General features: G+C 34.2%; 2 protein-coding genes and 1 long non-coding RNA gene across 7 annotated transcripts; 1 reads left to right on the plus strand and 2 right to left on the minus strand.

Moving 5' to 3' along the window:
• The first annotated feature begins 196 nt into the window (after nucleotides 1-196).
• LOC128028564 (gastrula zinc finger protein XlCGF7.1-like) lies at nucleotides 197-16,758 on the plus strand. 5 transcript variants are annotated; one of them, XM_052615811.1, is made up of 4 exons: nucleotides 197-310; nucleotides 5,201-5,289; nucleotides 5,574-6,041; nucleotides 16,222-16,758. In XM_052615811.1, exons 2-4 carry the CDS (start codon nucleotides 5,235-5,237, stop codon nucleotides 16,464-16,466), a joined length of 768 nt encoding a protein of 255 aa, XP_052471771.1. In that variant the 5' UTR covers nucleotides 197-310; nucleotides 5,201-5,234; the 3' UTR covers nucleotides 16,467-16,758. The 5 variants fall into 5 exon arrangements, 4 of the variants coding, with proteins under 4 accessions (XP_052471771.1, XP_052471773.1, XP_052471775.1 ...); XM_052615813.1 differs by lacking the exon at nucleotides 5,201-5,289 and adding an exon at nucleotides 2,657-2,736 and having other exon boundaries at nucleotides 206-310; XR_008187164.1 differs by lacking the exons at nucleotides 5,201-5,289; nucleotides 5,574-6,041; nucleotides 16,222-16,758 and adding exons at nucleotides 2,657-2,736; nucleotides 3,004-4,130 and having other exon boundaries at nucleotides 224-310.
• LOC128028565 (uncharacterized) lies at nucleotides 5,572-16,217 on the minus strand. Its single transcript, XR_008187165.1, has 3 exons — nucleotides 16,074-16,217; nucleotides 5,758-5,893; nucleotides 5,572-5,673 (listed from the first exon to the last, which is right to left on the minus strand). It is a non-coding gene; the product is annotated as an uncharacterized LOC128028565 (long non-coding RNA).
• LOC128028563 (zinc finger protein 239-like) lies at nucleotides 11,188-12,792 on the minus strand. Its single transcript, XM_052615810.1, has 2 exons — nucleotides 12,533-12,792; nucleotides 11,188-12,282 (listed from the first exon to the last, which is right to left on the minus strand). The coding sequence occupies exons 1-2, from the start codon at nucleotides 12,585-12,587 to the stop codon at nucleotides 11,435-11,437; spliced, it is 903 nt and encodes a 300-aa protein (XP_052471770.1). The 5' UTR covers nucleotides 12,588-12,792; the 3' UTR covers nucleotides 11,188-11,434.
• Nucleotides 16,759-17,252: the final 494 nt, after the last annotated feature.

Genomic DNA, 17,252 nt, shown 5'->3' on the forward strand with positions numbered 1-17,252 from the left:
CTCTATCCTCTAACAAGCTGATGATCTCCATCAGGTGTGTTATAAATAAGGGAGACATGCAAAATGTGTAGAGCAGGGGGATCCCAGGACTGGAATTGAGAACCACTGGTGTAGACCAATGAAATCTTTAGAATCTGTGGTGGGCGGAGTTTGTGCTTTAACTGTGTTTTAAAAAGGTGAGGACATTACAGTGCTTCCCAAACCTGTCCTAGACTCCTCCCTGCCCTGCACCTTTTATATGTCTCCCTTATCTAACATGCCTGATTACACTCATCAGCTCGTTACTAGAAGACCGCAAGAACTAAATTGGGTGAGTCAACTACAAGTCAAAAACTGAAACGGCATCAAAGAATTCATACTGGAGAGAAACCTTACAAGTGTTCATATTGTGACAAGAGTTTTACTCAGCCTACACAAATGAAAACCCATGAGCGAGTTCACACTGGAGAGAAGCCGTATCACTGTCCTCAGTGTGGAAAGAGTTTCAAACAAAAAAACTCTGTAGCGAAACATATGAAAAAGATTTGTCTGAAGTCATAATTATGAGCAAAGTTTATCTATTCATCCAGCTAGTTAGCTTCCAGGTGCTTTATCAGCATGACAGATATACTGTATATTCATATCGGCAAAGAAATTACAATGAGAATAGTGCAAAACAACAAACACTTTTATTAGTGAATTCATAGTCTGAGAGAAACAACACAGCTGTCATCCTGATAGCTGACTATTATCGAAAGAGCTGCTGAAAAGACAATAGCTCCTTGTTTTCTCCTCATTCATTATGATGATGTCTGAGATCTTCTGTAAATTGTCACATTAAGATCATTTCATTGTGTGTCAACAGACTGAGACAAACTACAGGATCAACACTTTATGTGATAATCACCTATTGATGTGAGTTTTTAATCTTTTACCCCTGAAGTTAAAGTTCATTATTACAAACACTATTAAAGTCTACAGAAACCATTCTTGCACTTGACATGTTTTTGACATTGAAATTGCATAAATTAGCATTTTTATTCAGCATGTCTGCTAGTTTTGTTCAGACCAGTTATACACTATATATAATGTTTTTTGTTAGTTTTTTCCACTGATAATTTTATTGGTTAACTCAATCATACTTACTTGAGATACAGGTGCACAATCTTTGGGAATAGATTGAATGAATTCGTCATTTCCAAACAATGTATACACAGTTTGAGCAACGAGATTGTATTAATTTTTAACTTTTCTATTTTGTATCTTTGGGTTAGCATAATTCAATTCAAATTTATTTGTATAGCGCTTTTTACAATACACATTGTTTCAAATCAACTTCACAGAAAATGCATGTGTCTCCATTACAGTTTAGAGTGATCTTTTATAATATGATAAAGAATAAGAGCCACTTGATCTGGTATAAAAACTCTTTCATTCCAACATAAGAAAACCTTTCCGAGATCTGCATCTGAAGTGGCATTTAGATGTATTCACACAGTCATTTACACAATATTACATTGCTGATATCTGGAGAAAAAACACTTTTAGTTTGATAATAACCATATCAAATGATATAGACATAAAAGACATATAGAGGCATTTTGCAACAAATTTACAATGCCTTTAATTTTGATCATTTTAAATGTGTTTTAATATATTAGATCAGGTAGTGTGTGCACTATGTGTTTTTGTTTGAATTTTGTGATATACTCGATAATGTCAGATCACACATCATTAAAACAACACTTACAATAATAGGCTATTTATCACAAACCCAAGCCTCGACTTGAGTGGAAAATGATTGGTTTGCACACGAGCAAATGTGTTTATTTAGGAGTCATTAACCACTAATAATTCACGAAACCTGCTTTCTTGCAGTCGGTGTTCTTCCCAATCTGCTTTGTAATTTAATTAAGAATTGTAGTGGAGTAAAAGTGAAAGATGCACTTCTAGTTTCAAGATTATTTGTTCCTCAGACAGTCTTCTTTAATCTGTATTAAAATGAGTAAATTTCAACAATTTACTCATATAGACACATTACGATCATCATATCCCTGGGATTGAAACATTTAGGGCTTTAAAAATGAGGAATTAAGGAAATTAAGTCAAGAAAATCATATTTAGATCTTGAATAATTGAGACACAGGAAAACAATCTTTGGGAAAATCATATTTTGGTGGCATGGCATTCAGTTTTTCTAGTTTCAACATTATATCATTATATCGTCACAATGCAACAATTATTGCTGAAGTCAACCGATTGTACTAGAATAAAACATCTTTCATCTTTCCAAAGTCGTTTTTTTAATCCTGTAATTTGGCCCCAAAATCCACTTAAAATTTCTATTGTTTACTCACCTCTAAAATAATGGTTTACTCTGTGATTATCCATGACATTAAATATCTGGTATTTTACACTACTTATGTTTGGCTTTCTTCATTAAAAATATGAAGAAAACCAAACATTTAAGTTGGGGGAAGTTTCAGAAATTAGCTTGATTTGACAACAAAAATTAAACTATACTGAGGTCACAGGTTTGTACTGGATTGGTTTCAGTGTTGTAGATGATTACTGCGATTCACTGTGATTGACACGACCAATGAAATCTTCAGAATCTGTGGTGGGCGGAGTTTGTGCTTGTGTTAAAAAGGTGAGGGTTATTCACTTGATCCTACAGGACTGGAGCAGAAGCTGAAGAGGAGGTTGACGACATGAGTGATCCAGAAACATCCAGAATAAAACATGAAGATACAACAGGTTTGTGTCCATTCTTGATTCTTCATTGTTGACTGCTGAGAAACATTAAAGCTTCTGTTAAAAAGATTTAGTGGCTGGGAAATAATTAGCAATAAATTATAAATGATCATCTAACCGATCATATGCACATTTTAATGTCAGATGTCTTTAATGACAGAACTAACCTTTGACACATCAAAGATAAAAATGTGATTTTTTTTTTTTTGGTTTCTGCTATTAAATTGTGTTCATTTAACAGCTTTTAACCACATCATTTGTTTATTTTAGACTGGATGGAAGTTAAACAGAAAAGACATGAGGTGAATGAAGTGGAGGAGGAATGTTGTAAAATCAAAACTTCAAGAAAAATAGACAAACCGCTTCACACCTGCTCACAGTGTGGAAAGAGTTTCAAACGCAAACGAAACGTTAAGACGCACATGAGGATCCACACTGGAGAGAAACCTTACACATGCCCTCAGTGTGGAAAGAGTTTCAGAGTCAAAGGAAGCCTTAATAGGCACATAATAATCCACACTGGAGAGAAACCACACACTTGCTCTCAGTGTGGAAAGAGTTTTACTGTAGCACGAAGTCTCTGTAATCATCTGCGTATTCACTCTGGAGAAAAGCCTTTTAACTGTGATCAGTGTGGTAAAAAGTTTATTTCATCATCAAGGCTAAAAACACACTTGACAATTCATTCAGAAGAGAAGCCTCATGTGTGTTCTTACTGTGGAAAAAGTTTTTCACGTCTAGACAAATGTAAGCTGCACCAGAAAACACATAATGAAGTGAGAGATCATGTGTGTTTTGAGTGTGGAAAGAGCTTTACTACAAGTCAACAACTGAAACAGCATCAAAGAATTCACACTGGAGAGAAACCTTACAAGTGTTCATATTGTGACAAGAGTTTCATTCAGTCTGGAAACATGAAAGTACATGAGCGAGTTCACACTGGAGAGAAACCATATCACAGTACTCAGTGTGGAGTTTTAAACACAAAAGCTCTGTAGCGTATCATACGAGTTAGTTTCCAGGTGCTTCATTGGCATGACAAATATTTATACATTCATATTGTAAACGCAATTACAATGAGAATAGTGCAAAACAACACAGACAAAACAATGTAACTGACAATTAGTGAATTCACTGTCTGACTGAAACACAGTCGTCATGTTTAACTGAGCTGCTGAAAACACAATAGTTCCCTGTTTTCTCCTCATTCATTATGATGATGTCTGAGATCTTCTGTAAATTGGCACATTAAGATCATTTCATTGTGTGTCAACAGCCTGAGACAAACTACAGGATCAACACTTTATGTGATAATCACCTATTGATGTGTGTTTTAATCTTTTACCCCTAAAGTTAAAGTTCATTATTACAAACACTATTAAAGTCTACAGAAACCATTCTTGCACTTGACATGTTTTTGATATTGAAATAGCATAAATTAGCATTTTTATTCAGCATGTCTGCAAGTTTTGTTCAGACCATTTATACACTATATATATAATGTTTTGTTTGTTTTTTCCGCTGCTGATTTTATTGGTTAACTCAATCATACTTACTTGAGATACATGTGCACAATCTTTGGGAATAGATTGAATGAATATCGTCATTTCCAGACGCTATGGTTGCTATGATTTAGAATATCCACGACAGTAACGTATTATTCGTATCTCTTTTTAATATAACTGAATATATAAAATACTTCTCAATTGTTGTTCAAATCGTCGCACAAATAGATTAATGGACGACGTGGAAAAAGTGACCAGATATAGATACTAGTGACCAGCGCTGTGCAACTCTCAGCTACCAAAAATAAACAAATATAACAAACAAGGACAGAGCAGATGAACTTGTAAAATAATTTTATTATAATAGTGCATAAAAGTTCAGTTTGCTGAAAGAGCTCAGAACCTACAGCATAACACAATATTAGCCCTCAGTAGGGAGCTTGTGTAGGCCTTTATTTATTTCCTCTGTATTTGCTTGCCTTTTTTTAATATTCACTTATGACGTATGTTTACATGAATACCATAAAATGGATTCAGTTCACAGCTCTTTGATCCAGGAGAGAAATACATAAATGAAGACAAATGTCAAAATTTTAAATGTCATGGATGAATATGTACTGAGTAATCAATCAATTCTGTTGAGGATTTGAAGAGATTTGGCATCAAAAAACTAAATATTTGAGAAAGAATGCAGTGTCATTATTATATTTTTGAACAGAGATGTGTTGGTCATTTAGTGAAAAAAGCAGAGTTTATATGCTGCCACTTCAAAGATGGACAAAATAAAAAATTCAAGTTGGGGAATTTTGGTTGCTTTGCCACAAACTAACCCTGTACTAATGATTTCAGTGTTGTGTAGATGATCACTGTGATTCAAACAACCAATGAAATCTCCAGAATCTGTGGTGGGCGGAGTTTGTGCTTGTGTTAAAAAGGTGAGGAACATTCACTTGATCCTACAGGACTGGAGCAGAAGCTGAAGAGGAGGTTGACGAAATGAGTGATCCAGAACCATCCAGAATAAAACATGAAGATACTGAGGAACAAACAGGTTTGTGTCCATTCTTGATTCTTCATTGTTGACTGATAACAGACAATAAAACATCAATAAAACAATAAAAGTGGCTCTGAAATAATGAGCAATAGGAATTATAAATTATCATCTAGCTGATCATATGCACGTTTTAATTTCAACAAAACAGGGGATGACAGAACTAACCTTTGACACATTAAAGATCTGATACTTGATACAGATAAATATGTGAGTTCTTTTGGTTTCTGCTATTAAATTGTGTTCACTTTAACTGATTTTAACCACATTTTTGTTTATTTTAGTCTGGATGGAAGTAAAACAGCAAAGACATGAGGTGAATGAAGTGGAGGAGGAACATTGTAAAATCAAAACTTCAAGAAAAAAAGACAAACCGCTTCACACCTGCTCACAGTGTGGAAAGAGTTTCAGACACAAAGGAAGCCTTAAGACGCACATGAGGATCCACACTGGAGAGAAACCACACACATGCCCTCAGTGTGGAAAGAGTTTTACTGCAGTATCGGGTCTCAGTTGTCATCTGCGTATCCACTCTGGAGAAAAGCCTTTTACCTGTGATCAGTGTGGTAAAAAGTTTATTTCATCATCAAGTCTAAAAGCACACCTGATAGTTCATACAGATGAGAAGCCTCATGTGTGTTCTTACTGTGGAAAGAGTTTTTCACGACTGGATAATTTTAAACAGCACCAGAAAACACATAATGAAGTGAGAGAACACATGTGTTTTGAGTGTGGAAAGAGCTTTACTACAAGTCAACAACTGAAACGGCATCAAAGAATTCACACTGGAGAGAAACCTTACAAGTGTTCATATTGTGACAAGAGTTTTACTCAGCCTACACAAATGAAAACCCATGAGCGAGTTCATACTGGAGAGAAGCCGTATCACTGTACTCAGTGTGGAAAGAGTTTCAAACAAAAAAACTCTGTAGCGAAACATATGAAAAAGATTTGTCTGAAGTCATAATTATGAGCAAAGTTTATCTATTCATCCAGCTAGTTAGCTTCCAGGTGCTTTATCAGCATGACAGATATACTGTATATTCATATCGGCAAAGAAATTACATTGAGAATAGTGCAAAACAACAAACACTTTTATTAGTGAATTCATAGTCTCAGAGAAACAACACAGCTGTCATCCTGATAGCTGACTATTATCGAAAGAGCTGCTGAAAAGCCAATAGCTCCCTGTTTTCTCCTCATTCATTATGATGATTCCTGAGATCTTCTGTAAATTGGCACATTAAGATCATTTCATTGTGTGTCAACAGACTGAGACAAACTACAGGATCAACACTTTATGTGAAAATCACCTACTGATGTGTGTTTTTAATCTTTTACCCCTAAAGTTTAAGTTCATTATTACAAACACTATTAAAGGCTACAGAGAGCATTCTTGCACTTTTTGACAATAAATTAAATTAGAATTTTCATTCAGCATGTCTTCTAGTTTTGTTCAGACCAATTATTTATTATACATTATATATAATGTTTTGGCTTATTTTGTTAGTTTTTTCCACTGTATATTGTATTGGTTAACTCAATCACATGATCACCTGCCAACAAAAGACTCCAGTTCAATATGAATCAGTTCGGATTCAGAAATACTCAGTGGGTGAAGTACCTAAAAGCCACAGTCAAATAAAAGTACAGATATCTTTCAGAAAATGACTTTTGTAGAAGTGAAAGTTACAATTTAGAATATTACTTGAGTAAAAGTTTTAAAGTGTGTAATATTTATTGTACTTAAGTAAGAAAAGCATTTTTTATATTAAACATACATATTGAAATTAAAAGTACGAGCAAATTCTAAATGAAAACGAGTAAAGAAATATATAAAAAAATGTTTATACACAGTTTGAGCAGCGAGATTGTATTTATTTTTAATTCTTCTATTTTGTATCTTTGGGTTAGCATAATTCAATTCAAATGTATTTGTTAAGCGTTTTTTATAATACACATTCCAATACTATTTAAACTGAACAGAGATGACATCACTGAATTCAATGATGAACTCTCTTTAACTCTCATTTTGCATCACACACTGTTTTCCTAATGAATGTTGATCAGTTGCTTTGACGAAATGTATTTTGTTTAAAGCGCTATAAAAATAAAAGTGACTTGACATTGTTATAGAGCAACTTTACAGAAAATACATTTGTCTAATTTACAATTTAGAGTGATCTTTTATAATATAATATAGAATAAGAGGCACTCGATCTGGTACAAAATCTCTTTCATTCCAACATAGATTTTATTTTAGACAATTCGTGATGATTTGAAAAGGGTAAACGCATCGAACATAGGCTCACTCTCTGCCACTGGCAGCTTGGTCTTTACTTAAAAAAACCCCTAAAACTTATATTTAATAAAAAATGCTCCAAGCGATTTCTACATTAACTTAATAAAGGGCATCCCTTCATTCAGACACAGTGAATATCTGATCAGATTCAGTGTAGAGGTGCCAGGTATGAAAGATATTCATGCTAGAGAGAACGTGGCCCGCTGGTTTAGTCAAGACCAAAGATCAAGAAGATCAACTTTCTTGTAGAGTTGTGCTTCAAATATAGAACTTAATGTTGACCAGATTGTAAGTTAATCATTTAGGTAACAAGCCAATATTGCCTATATGGACAGTGATTTAAAAAAAATAATAAACTTGAAAAAATGGAGTGTTGAATGCAATGCTGTCGAAAATTTGGGTGCACCTTACTTTTGAGGAACAAACAGGCTTTTCTCCATCCGCAATCCTTTTTATTTTGACTGTTTTGGTAGCTGTGAAACAAATGACATAACTAAGCTTTGGCTCATCAAATATCTGATACCACAGATTGATAACTAGGGGGTATTCAAAAAACAAGGTTAATTTACCATCACATACACTCTGAACTCTTGGATGTTCAACCCAAACCTTGCTTACTCAAGGTATGCTGGTTCCAATAATGCATCTGGGAGAAAGTTCACTCAACTCCGAGTATGTTCCTGGTTAATGTGCAAAAAAAACAATTACTCAACAGAACAAAGAGTCACTATGGACACAGACACTAAGAAAAAGTGTGACGCTTCAGTGTTTTATCCACTGATCTATTTATAAGGAGTTTTCTATTTTATAGATAACGGTTTTGTCATTATTACAGATGACTGAGTATGCCAAAAAAAATAAAGATAATAACCATATTAGAATAATATATTACCTTATAAATTAGTTATATTAGTGCTTTATAGTAACTCTGGAGCAGAGAATAAGTTTAGTTTAGGTATATTGGTGTGGTACTAGTGGTCGTCTTGTAGGCAAGCCTCAGTACCTTGAATTTGATGCAAGCAGCTACTGGTAGCCATTGTAACCCGATGAGAAGAGCAGTAACATGAGGTTTTTTGGTGATCATCTTGTTGGTATAAGAAGTAGAGCTGAATGTATTCAGCATAGCAGTGATAGGAAAAGCCATGCTTCTGAATGACAGATCCGAATGATGTCATGTAGATGGAGAAGAGAAGTGGTCCAAGTACTGAGCCTTGAGGAACCCCAGAAGCAAGAAGTTGTGACTTAGAAACTTCACCACTTCAAGACACCCTGAAAGATCTATCTGAGAGGTAGGACTTAAACCACAGGGAAAGAGGAGAGTGAGTATGTATTAGACGTTATGAAATTATCATTAGTCTGCGGTGTGGAGAATTGGTCACTATTGTTTATCAAAAGTAGACAATCATTTCAAGAAGAAGTCTATCAGTTCATCCAGGTAGGTACTTACAAATATTTTTACATTTATATTGTCAAAGAAATTACAGCATTTCAGCATACAATTAAAATGAGAATAGTGCAAAACAAAGAAAAACAAAATGTTGCAACTGACAATTAGTGAAACAATAGTCTTGGAGAAAAAACATGGCCATTATGTTTAATTAAGCTGCTGAAAAGCCAATAGTTCCCAGTTTTCTCCTCATTCATTATGATGATGTGTGAAATCTTCTGTAAATTGGCACATCAAGATCATTTCAATGTCTATCAACAGACTGAGATGAACCACAGGATCAACACTTTATATGATAATCACATATTGATGTGTGTTTTTAATATTTAACCCTTAGGTTAAAATTCACTATTAAAAGTACTATGAGAACCATTCCTACATATTTTTGACATTGAAATAGCATACATTAGCATTTTCATTCAGTCTGTCTGTCAGTTTTGTTCAGACCGATTATATATTATACATGAATATGTACTGAGTACTCAATATTTTGTAGATGTGATCAATTACAGGCTGAAAATCTAAATTATAAATGGAATAGTTATACATAACTTTATAAAGACTGCACCATCATTATTTTATTTTGACTTGGATATTGGTAGGTCTATTAAAATCAGCTGAGTTTAGCAATACTTGCTGCCTTATATGCCAATGGTGATGCTTCAAAAATTGGGAAATGTTCACTTATTGTTTGTTTTTCCACATGAAGTTTGCACTCCTGTATCTCAAAATGTGTTAAAGATATCTCAATCTTTTAGGTAGTTAATCGTTTTTAAACATTTCTTTTAATATTCTCTTTTAAGAACATATGGTTCACTTGGATATATGAAATTGTTATATTTTCAGTGTTCAGAAACCAAATGTGGGTCACTTTGCATAGTTAATAACTTTATTTTAAAGAAGAATGTCTGAAGATGACATGCACAAACTAGATATTGAACTTCTATTAAAAAAATTCCCAAATATTGTGCGCCTGTATCTCAATAAGTATTAAAGATCTCTTTTAAAGCCCTAAATGTTTCAATCCCTGTGATATTGCGATCATAATGCAGCTCTGAGTACATTGTTGAACTTTACTAATCTTCAGTGGACAAAGACGAAACATGGATAATTTATTAAAGAGGACAGTCTGAAGAACAATATTATGAAACTAGAAATGCATTGTTTTATTTTAATAAAACAAATTAACCATATAGGACTTGAATATACAAAAAGAAAAGTTACGAGTCTCTACACAGATATCTTTAACACATATTGAGTTACAAACATGCAAGTGCTTTTTTTACCGTCATTTTTCAAGTGTCAGCATTGGCATATAATGCAACAAACACAGCTAAATTCAACTGATTTTAAATGACACATCTCTGTTTAAAAAAAAAAAACAATACAAAAAAAAACACTCCAGCTGATAGTTGAGTGTAAATTAAGTAAAAACAATGTAAAATAAGCAAGTAAGGCAAGTTTATTTATATAGCACATTTCGTACACAATGGTAATTGTAGAGTAAAATAATCACTATGTCTATGGAAATCTTCATAAACCATCTTCATAATCTTCATAAACCAAGAAAACCCTAAATGTTTGTGTTACCAGGAATTTATCATCTTTATACCAGGAATGTATCATATATATGCAGACTGATGGACAAAAGCCCTCAGTGTCTTCATGTGTTATTCTGGATGGCTCTGAATCACTCGTCATCAGTCTCCGAATAAACTAAATAGTATGTGTCAGATTTCAGCTGCTGGAGACTGTTCTAAGAATGATGTAAATATTCCCAACTTTTACTGAACTGTTGAGCCATGGAAAGCTGGATAAATTCATACTCTGTGAACTGTTAACATCTTCCACATGAAAACTGTCAATTTAAAAGAGCAATGTTAATGTATTCTGTACATATTTGTAGATACGTTATTTTAATATGATCAGCACTGAATAATATATCCTGACGACAAGACTATCATCAAATTACTTGCTAGAAAAGCCAATAGTTCAGTTTTCTCCTTGTCTTCTGTAAATTGGCACATTAAGATCATTACATTGTCTGTCATCAGACTGAGACAAACTATAGGATCAACACAAATAAAATCTATTAATGAACAGTTTAACACAATAATGCACATCAATAAAAATCACACATAATCAGATGTCAGTGGACTGTAAATTTATTTGCATCATTATACAAAACCTACACAAATTTTATGTTGCATATAATAATGTAGTAATATAAAAAAAACCATGAAAGGCTAAAATGACTAAATACTTTTGCTGTTCTGCAAAAATATCTCCACAAATCTTGTTCACAGCAAAGCTAATAATTTGTGCTAATCTAAGATTTACTGAATCTGAAATTCACATTGTTGACTTGAAATACTGATTCTGTAAAAAATATTTGCTCACTCGGACACAGAACAATGCTTTTTAATATGAGTCACAAGAGTCGCTGACTGTGTGAATCTCTTTCCACACTGAGTACAGAGGTACGGTTTCTCTCCAGTGTGAACTCGCTCATGTACTTTCAGGCTTCCAGAATCATTGAAACTCTTGTCACAATATGAACACTTGTAAGGTTTCTCTCCAGTGTGTATTCGCTCATGTACTTTCAGGCTTCCAGAAACAGTGAAACGCTTGTCACAATATGAACACTTGTGAGGTTTCTCTCCAGTGTGAATTCGCTCATGTACTATCAGGCTTCCAGAATCAGTGAAACTCTTGTCACAATATGAACACTTGTGAGGTTTCTCTCCAGTGTGAATCCTTTGATGCCGTTTCAGATGTAAGTCTGCAGGAAAGCTCTTTCCACACTCAAAACACATGTGTTCTCTCACTCCATTATGTGTTTTCTGGTGCTGTTTATAACTGGACAGCAGTGAAAAACTCTTTCCACAGTAAGAACACACATGAGGCTTCTCTTCTGAATGAACTTTCTGGTGTGCTTTTAGACTTGGTGATGAAATGAACTTTTTACCACACTGATCACAGGTAAAAGGCTTTTCTCCAGAGTGAATACCCAGATGATAACTGAGACTTGATACTGCAGTAAAACTCTTTCCACACTGAGGGCAGGTGTATGGTTTCTCTCCAGTGTGGATCCTCATGTGCGTCTTAACGTTTCCTTTGCTTACAAAACTCTTTCCACACTGTGAGCAGGTGTGCAGCTTTTTGTCTTTTTTTCTTGAAGTTTTGACTTTACAATGTTCCTCCTCCACTTCATTCACCTCATGTGTTTGCTGTTCCATCCAGACTAAAATAAAAAAAAGATATTGTTAAAATCAGTTAAAGTGAACACAACTTAATAGCAGAAACCTAAAGAGCCAAAGGTTACTTCTGTTATTCCTTGTTAAAAATAAATAAATAAATGTGGATATGATCATTTAGATGATAATTTATCTTTCTTACTTATTCCTCATTATTTCAAAGGCACTAAATCTTTTTAAAAGAAGCTTTAATGTCTGTCAGCAGTCAACAATGAAGAATCAAGAATGGACACAAACCTGTTTGTTCCTCAGTATCTTCATGTTTTATTCTGGATGGTTCTGGATCACTCATTTCATCAACCTCCTCTTCAGCTTCTGCTCCAGTCCTGTAGGATCAAGTGAACAACCCTCACCTTTTTAACCCAAGCACAAACTCCGCCCACCACAGATTCTGAAGATTTCATTGGTCGTGTCAATCACAGTCATCATCTACACAACACTGAAACAAATCCAGTACAAACCTCTGACCTTAGTATAGTTTTATTTTTTGTGTAAATTTTAGAAACTTCCCCAACTCAAAATTTTGGTCCTGTTCATATTTTTAACGAAGAAAGCTAAACATAAATATTGATGAAAGACTAAATAACTAATGATATGGATATTTACGGAGAAATCCATTACTTTGTGGAGGAGAGTCAAAATGAGTATATATATATATGTGTGTGTGTGTGTTGGATTTGGATTACAATTACAGAGTGAAAATAAAAGACTTTAGAAAGCATCAGTGTTTTATTTTTACTCAAAGATTGGCTATTATTTTAGTACTCTGTTGACTTTAGCAATACTTGTTGCATTGCAATAGTTCAAGAATGGGAAAAGCACTTTTTAATTTTAAAAAGTGATGGTAGTGACATCGGAGGCTGTCCCCGGCCAACAAGTTGGTGTTTTTTCAATTTATGCTACAGACACTGGTCACGACAAGGTGCTCCCCAAAGGAAGACAGTGTCTCGTTCCCTACTCAGGGAACTATGGTTACATTCGTAACCTGAGACAGGTTAATGGGAATTATTAATGGTTCTTAAACATTTCTTTCAATATTCTCTTTTAAGGATGGTTTACTTGGAGGTATGAAATTGTTACATTTTCAGTGTTCAGAGACCAAATGTGGGTCACTTTGCATAGCTGATATCTTTAAAGAAGAATGTCTGAAGATGACATGGGCGAACTTGAAGAAATTTTACTTCTATAAAAATAAAATAAAAACTGAATGCCAAAAATATTATTCTTCCAAAGATTGTGCGCCTGTATCGCAATTAGTATTAAAGCTATCCCAATATAATTTTAGATTCTGGTTCTTAAAGGTTTCTTTTGTAATCCTCATTTTAAAGTCCTAAATGTTTCAATCCCTGTGATGGGGATCCCAATACAGCTTTGAGTAAATTGCTGAATTTTACTAATTTTCAGAGGACAAGGAACAAACGTGAATCATTTTTCATTCAGCTGATGCTTATTAAAGAGGATTGTCTGAACAACTAATACTGAAACTAGAAATGCATTTTGTTTTATTCTATTAATCCAAATTAACAATATAGGACTTTAAAAATGAAGACACCAAAATAAAAAGTTATGAATCAGTCTCTACACAGAGATAGCTTTAATACGTCTTGAGTTACAGACATGCAAGTGTTGTTCCCCTCATAATTGAAGTGTCAGAGTGTGAACACACCTTTAATTATTTTTCACATCCCCAGAAAAAGAGCTATACCTTTTTTATGAGATGGCCATACAAATAAGAGAGCTGTCTGGCTTCAATAATTCGTGTGAATGTATAGGCTATATTCAGGAAATAAGGGGTCAAATTTGCAGCTTTTGGGGTACAACAATTGGGGAACAGGCCCCTAAAATTTTAATTCTGAACACATGAAAGCACATGAGCGAGTTCATACTGGAGAGAAACCATACCACTGCATTAAATGCTAGTGATTCTTACGACAAAACATAAAAAGCATAATTTTTTCGGACAAATGTTGTCACAAAGAGCAAAGTGTACCCATTCATCCAGTTAGTTTGATAGTTTTTCAGGTACTTCATTGGTGTGACACAATATTTGTACACTTGTAATGTCAAAGCAATTGCAGAATTTTTGCATACATTTAAATTTGTCAAACAGCTCAGTGTAACTGACTATTAGTGAAACAATAGTTTGACTGAAACACAGTCGTCATGTTTTACTGAGCTGCTGAAAAGACAATAGTTCCCTGTTTTCTCCTCATTCATTATGATGATGTCTGAGATCTTCTGTTAATTGTCACATTAAGCTCATTTCATTGTGTGTCAACAGACTGAGACAAACTACAGGATCAACACTTTATGTGATAATCACCTACTGATGTGTGTTTTTTATCTTTTACCCCTCAGGTTGAATTTCTAGATTAAACGTATGATTACAGACTATAGAAAACAGTCTTGCACAGTTTTTTTTTTACATTTGGATTAGCATAAATTAGAATTTTCATTCAGACAGTCTGTTGTTTTTATTTAAACCAGTTATATATTACATCATTGAAATGCAGCGTTTATAATTTTCTTTTCTTTTTTTTATGTTTTGGTTTTGTAAATCACTCAGTCACCCCTCAACAAAACTATAGACCTCATGGATTCAGTTCACAGCAAAGAAATATATATAAAGGAAGAACAAGGACAAAATATTAAATGTTATGGATGAATAAGTAAGAGTAATCAATAAATTTTAAAGAGCAGGGTATTTGGAGCCAAATGACTGTGTATAAGAATGTATTGAGAAAGACTGCAGCATCGTTATTTTATAGTTTTGTACAGAGGTCATTTAGTAAAATCAGTTGAGTTCACAACAGCTGCTGCATTATCTGCTAATGGTGACACTTCAAAGATGGAAGATTTGAGTTTAGGATAATTTGGTTTCTTTGTCACAAACTAACCCTGTATTAAAGTTTTTAATGGAATTGATTCAGTGTTGTGTAGGCGATCACCATGATTGACACGACCAATGAAATCTTTAGAATCTGTGGTGGGCGGAGTCTGTGCTTTAACTGTGTTAAAAAGGTGAGGAATATTCACATGATCCTACAGGACTGGAGCAGACACCAGGAACAGCTTCTGAAAATGACACATACTATGGTAAAGATGGAGTCTGCTAAAGAGGAGATTGAAGACATTAGTGTCTCAGAACCATCCAGAATAAAACATGAAGATACTGAGGTACTGGTGTCCATTCTTGGTTCTAAAAGTGACATGACATTCAGCCAAGTATGGTGACCCATACTCAGAATTCGTGCTCTGCATTTAACCCATCAGAAGTGCACACACACAGAGCAGTGAACACACACACACACTGTGAACACACACCCAATTAATACATTTAATTGTATTAACAAGGAATGAGAGAACATACATTTGACCCATCAAAGATCTGATCCTTCTATAACATATGCCTGTTTGTTTCTGAAATTTAATCAGGTTCACAGATTTTTAACCACATCATTTGTTTATTTTAGACTGAATGGAAGTCAAACAGCAAAGACATGAGGTGAATGAAGCGGAGGCGGAAACTTGTAAAATCAAAGGCGAACGGCTGCTCACATGCACTCAGTGTGGAAAGAGTTTCAGACACAAAGGAAACCTTAAGAAGCACATGAGGATCCACACTGGAGAGAAACCACACACATGCTCTCAGTGTGGAAAGAGTTTCACTGCAGTATCAAGTCTCAGTTTTCATCTGTGCATCCACTCTGGAGAAAAGCGTTTTAACTGTGATCAGTGTGGTAAAAAGTTTATTTCATCATCAAATCTAAAAACACACCGGATAGTTCATTCAGAAGAGAAGCCTCATGTGTGTTCTTACTGTGGAAAGAGTTTTTCATGGCTGCTCAGTTATAAACAGCACCAGAAAACACATAATGAAGTGAGAGATCACATGTGTTTTGAGTGTGGAAAGAGCTTTGCTACAGTTGGTCATCTGAAACAGCACCAAAGGATTCACACTGGAGAGAAACCTTACAAGTGTTCATATTGTGACAAGATCTTCAACCAGTCTGGAAACCTGAAAGTACATGAGCGAAGTCACACTGGAGAGAAACCATATCACAGTACTCAGTGTGGAAAGAGTTTCACTCAGTCATTGACTCTTGTGACTCATATTAAAAAACATTGTTCAGTGAGCAAAAGTTTTCTTCAGATTCAGTATTTCAAATAAATTATGTGCTATTTAGATTTAGTAAATATGAGATTAGCTCAAATAAACTAATTTTGCTTTGAAATGCCACAAGATTTGCGATTTTGTTGTAGAACTGCAAGAGAATTTAGTCACTTTATTCTTACAGTGATGTTGTTTATTCTTTGTTTAAATATCTGCTCATTAAGACACTGTCAAAGAAAATTGAAAAATATTAAACTATATATTTTTTATAAATGCATTATTGTTATGTATGCAACTTAAAAGCTGCATAGGCTCTGTATAATGATGCAAATAAAGATTTGCACTGACATCTCTGATTATGTGAGATTCTTATTGATGTGTTATTTTTATTTCAATTCCAGTATTTTAGTTATTCAGTAAAATATTTTTTTTGTAGTGATCCTGTAATTTTTCTCAGAGTTTAATGTGTGAGTTTACAGAAGATTTAAGACATCATCATAATGAATGAGGAGGAAACAGTTGATGACAGTCTTATTGTCAGGAGACATTATTCTGTGTAAACTGCATGAAAATAATGTAAAATATGCACATTATAAAATTAATATTTCTATGGAAAATCCTCATAAAATATGAAAACCCTATATACGTGTATGTCATCCTATGAAAGAGAAACTCTAAACTCCAGGTGCAGCCGCTGAAATCTGACACATTCTGGTAAATATTGAGTTTAGTGAATGGGAGATCGATGACATGATTGATTCAAAACCATCCAGAATAAATAATAATGATACTGAGGAACAAACAGGCTTGTCTCCATTCTCGAACCTTTGTTTTTGACAGTTT

The sequence above is a fragment of the Carassius gibelio genome, chromosome A15, assembly GCF_023724105.1.
Source record: "Carassius gibelio isolate Cgi1373 ecotype wild population from Czech Republic chromosome A15, carGib1.2-hapl.c, whole genome shotgun sequence".
NCBI lineage: Eukaryota > Metazoa > Chordata > Actinopteri > Cypriniformes > Cyprinidae > Carassius > Carassius gibelio.

Excerpts from the sequence above, each read along its gene's own strand:
- LOC128028563 (XM_052615810.1), bottom strand. The coding sequence starts at position 12,587 with ATGAGTGATCCAGAACCATCCAGAATAAAACATGAAGATACTGAGGAA. Across the intron at positions 12,283-12,532 it reads AGATACTGAGGAACAAACAG|TCTGGATGGAACAGCAAACA; the intron begins GTTTGTGTCCAT and ends TTTTTATTTTAG.
- LOC128028564 (XM_052615811.1), top strand. The coding sequence starts at position 5,235 with ATGAGTGATCCAGAACCATCCAGAATAAAACATGAAGATACTGAGGAA. Across the intron at positions 5,290-5,573 it reads AGATACTGAGGAACAAACAG|TCTGGATGGAAGTAAAACAG; the intron begins GTTTGTGTCCAT and ends TGTTTATTTTAG. Across the intron at positions 6,042-16,221 it reads TGGAAAGAGCTTTACTACAA|TTGGTCATCTGAAACAGCAC; the intron begins GTCAACAACTGA and ends GCTTTGCTACAG.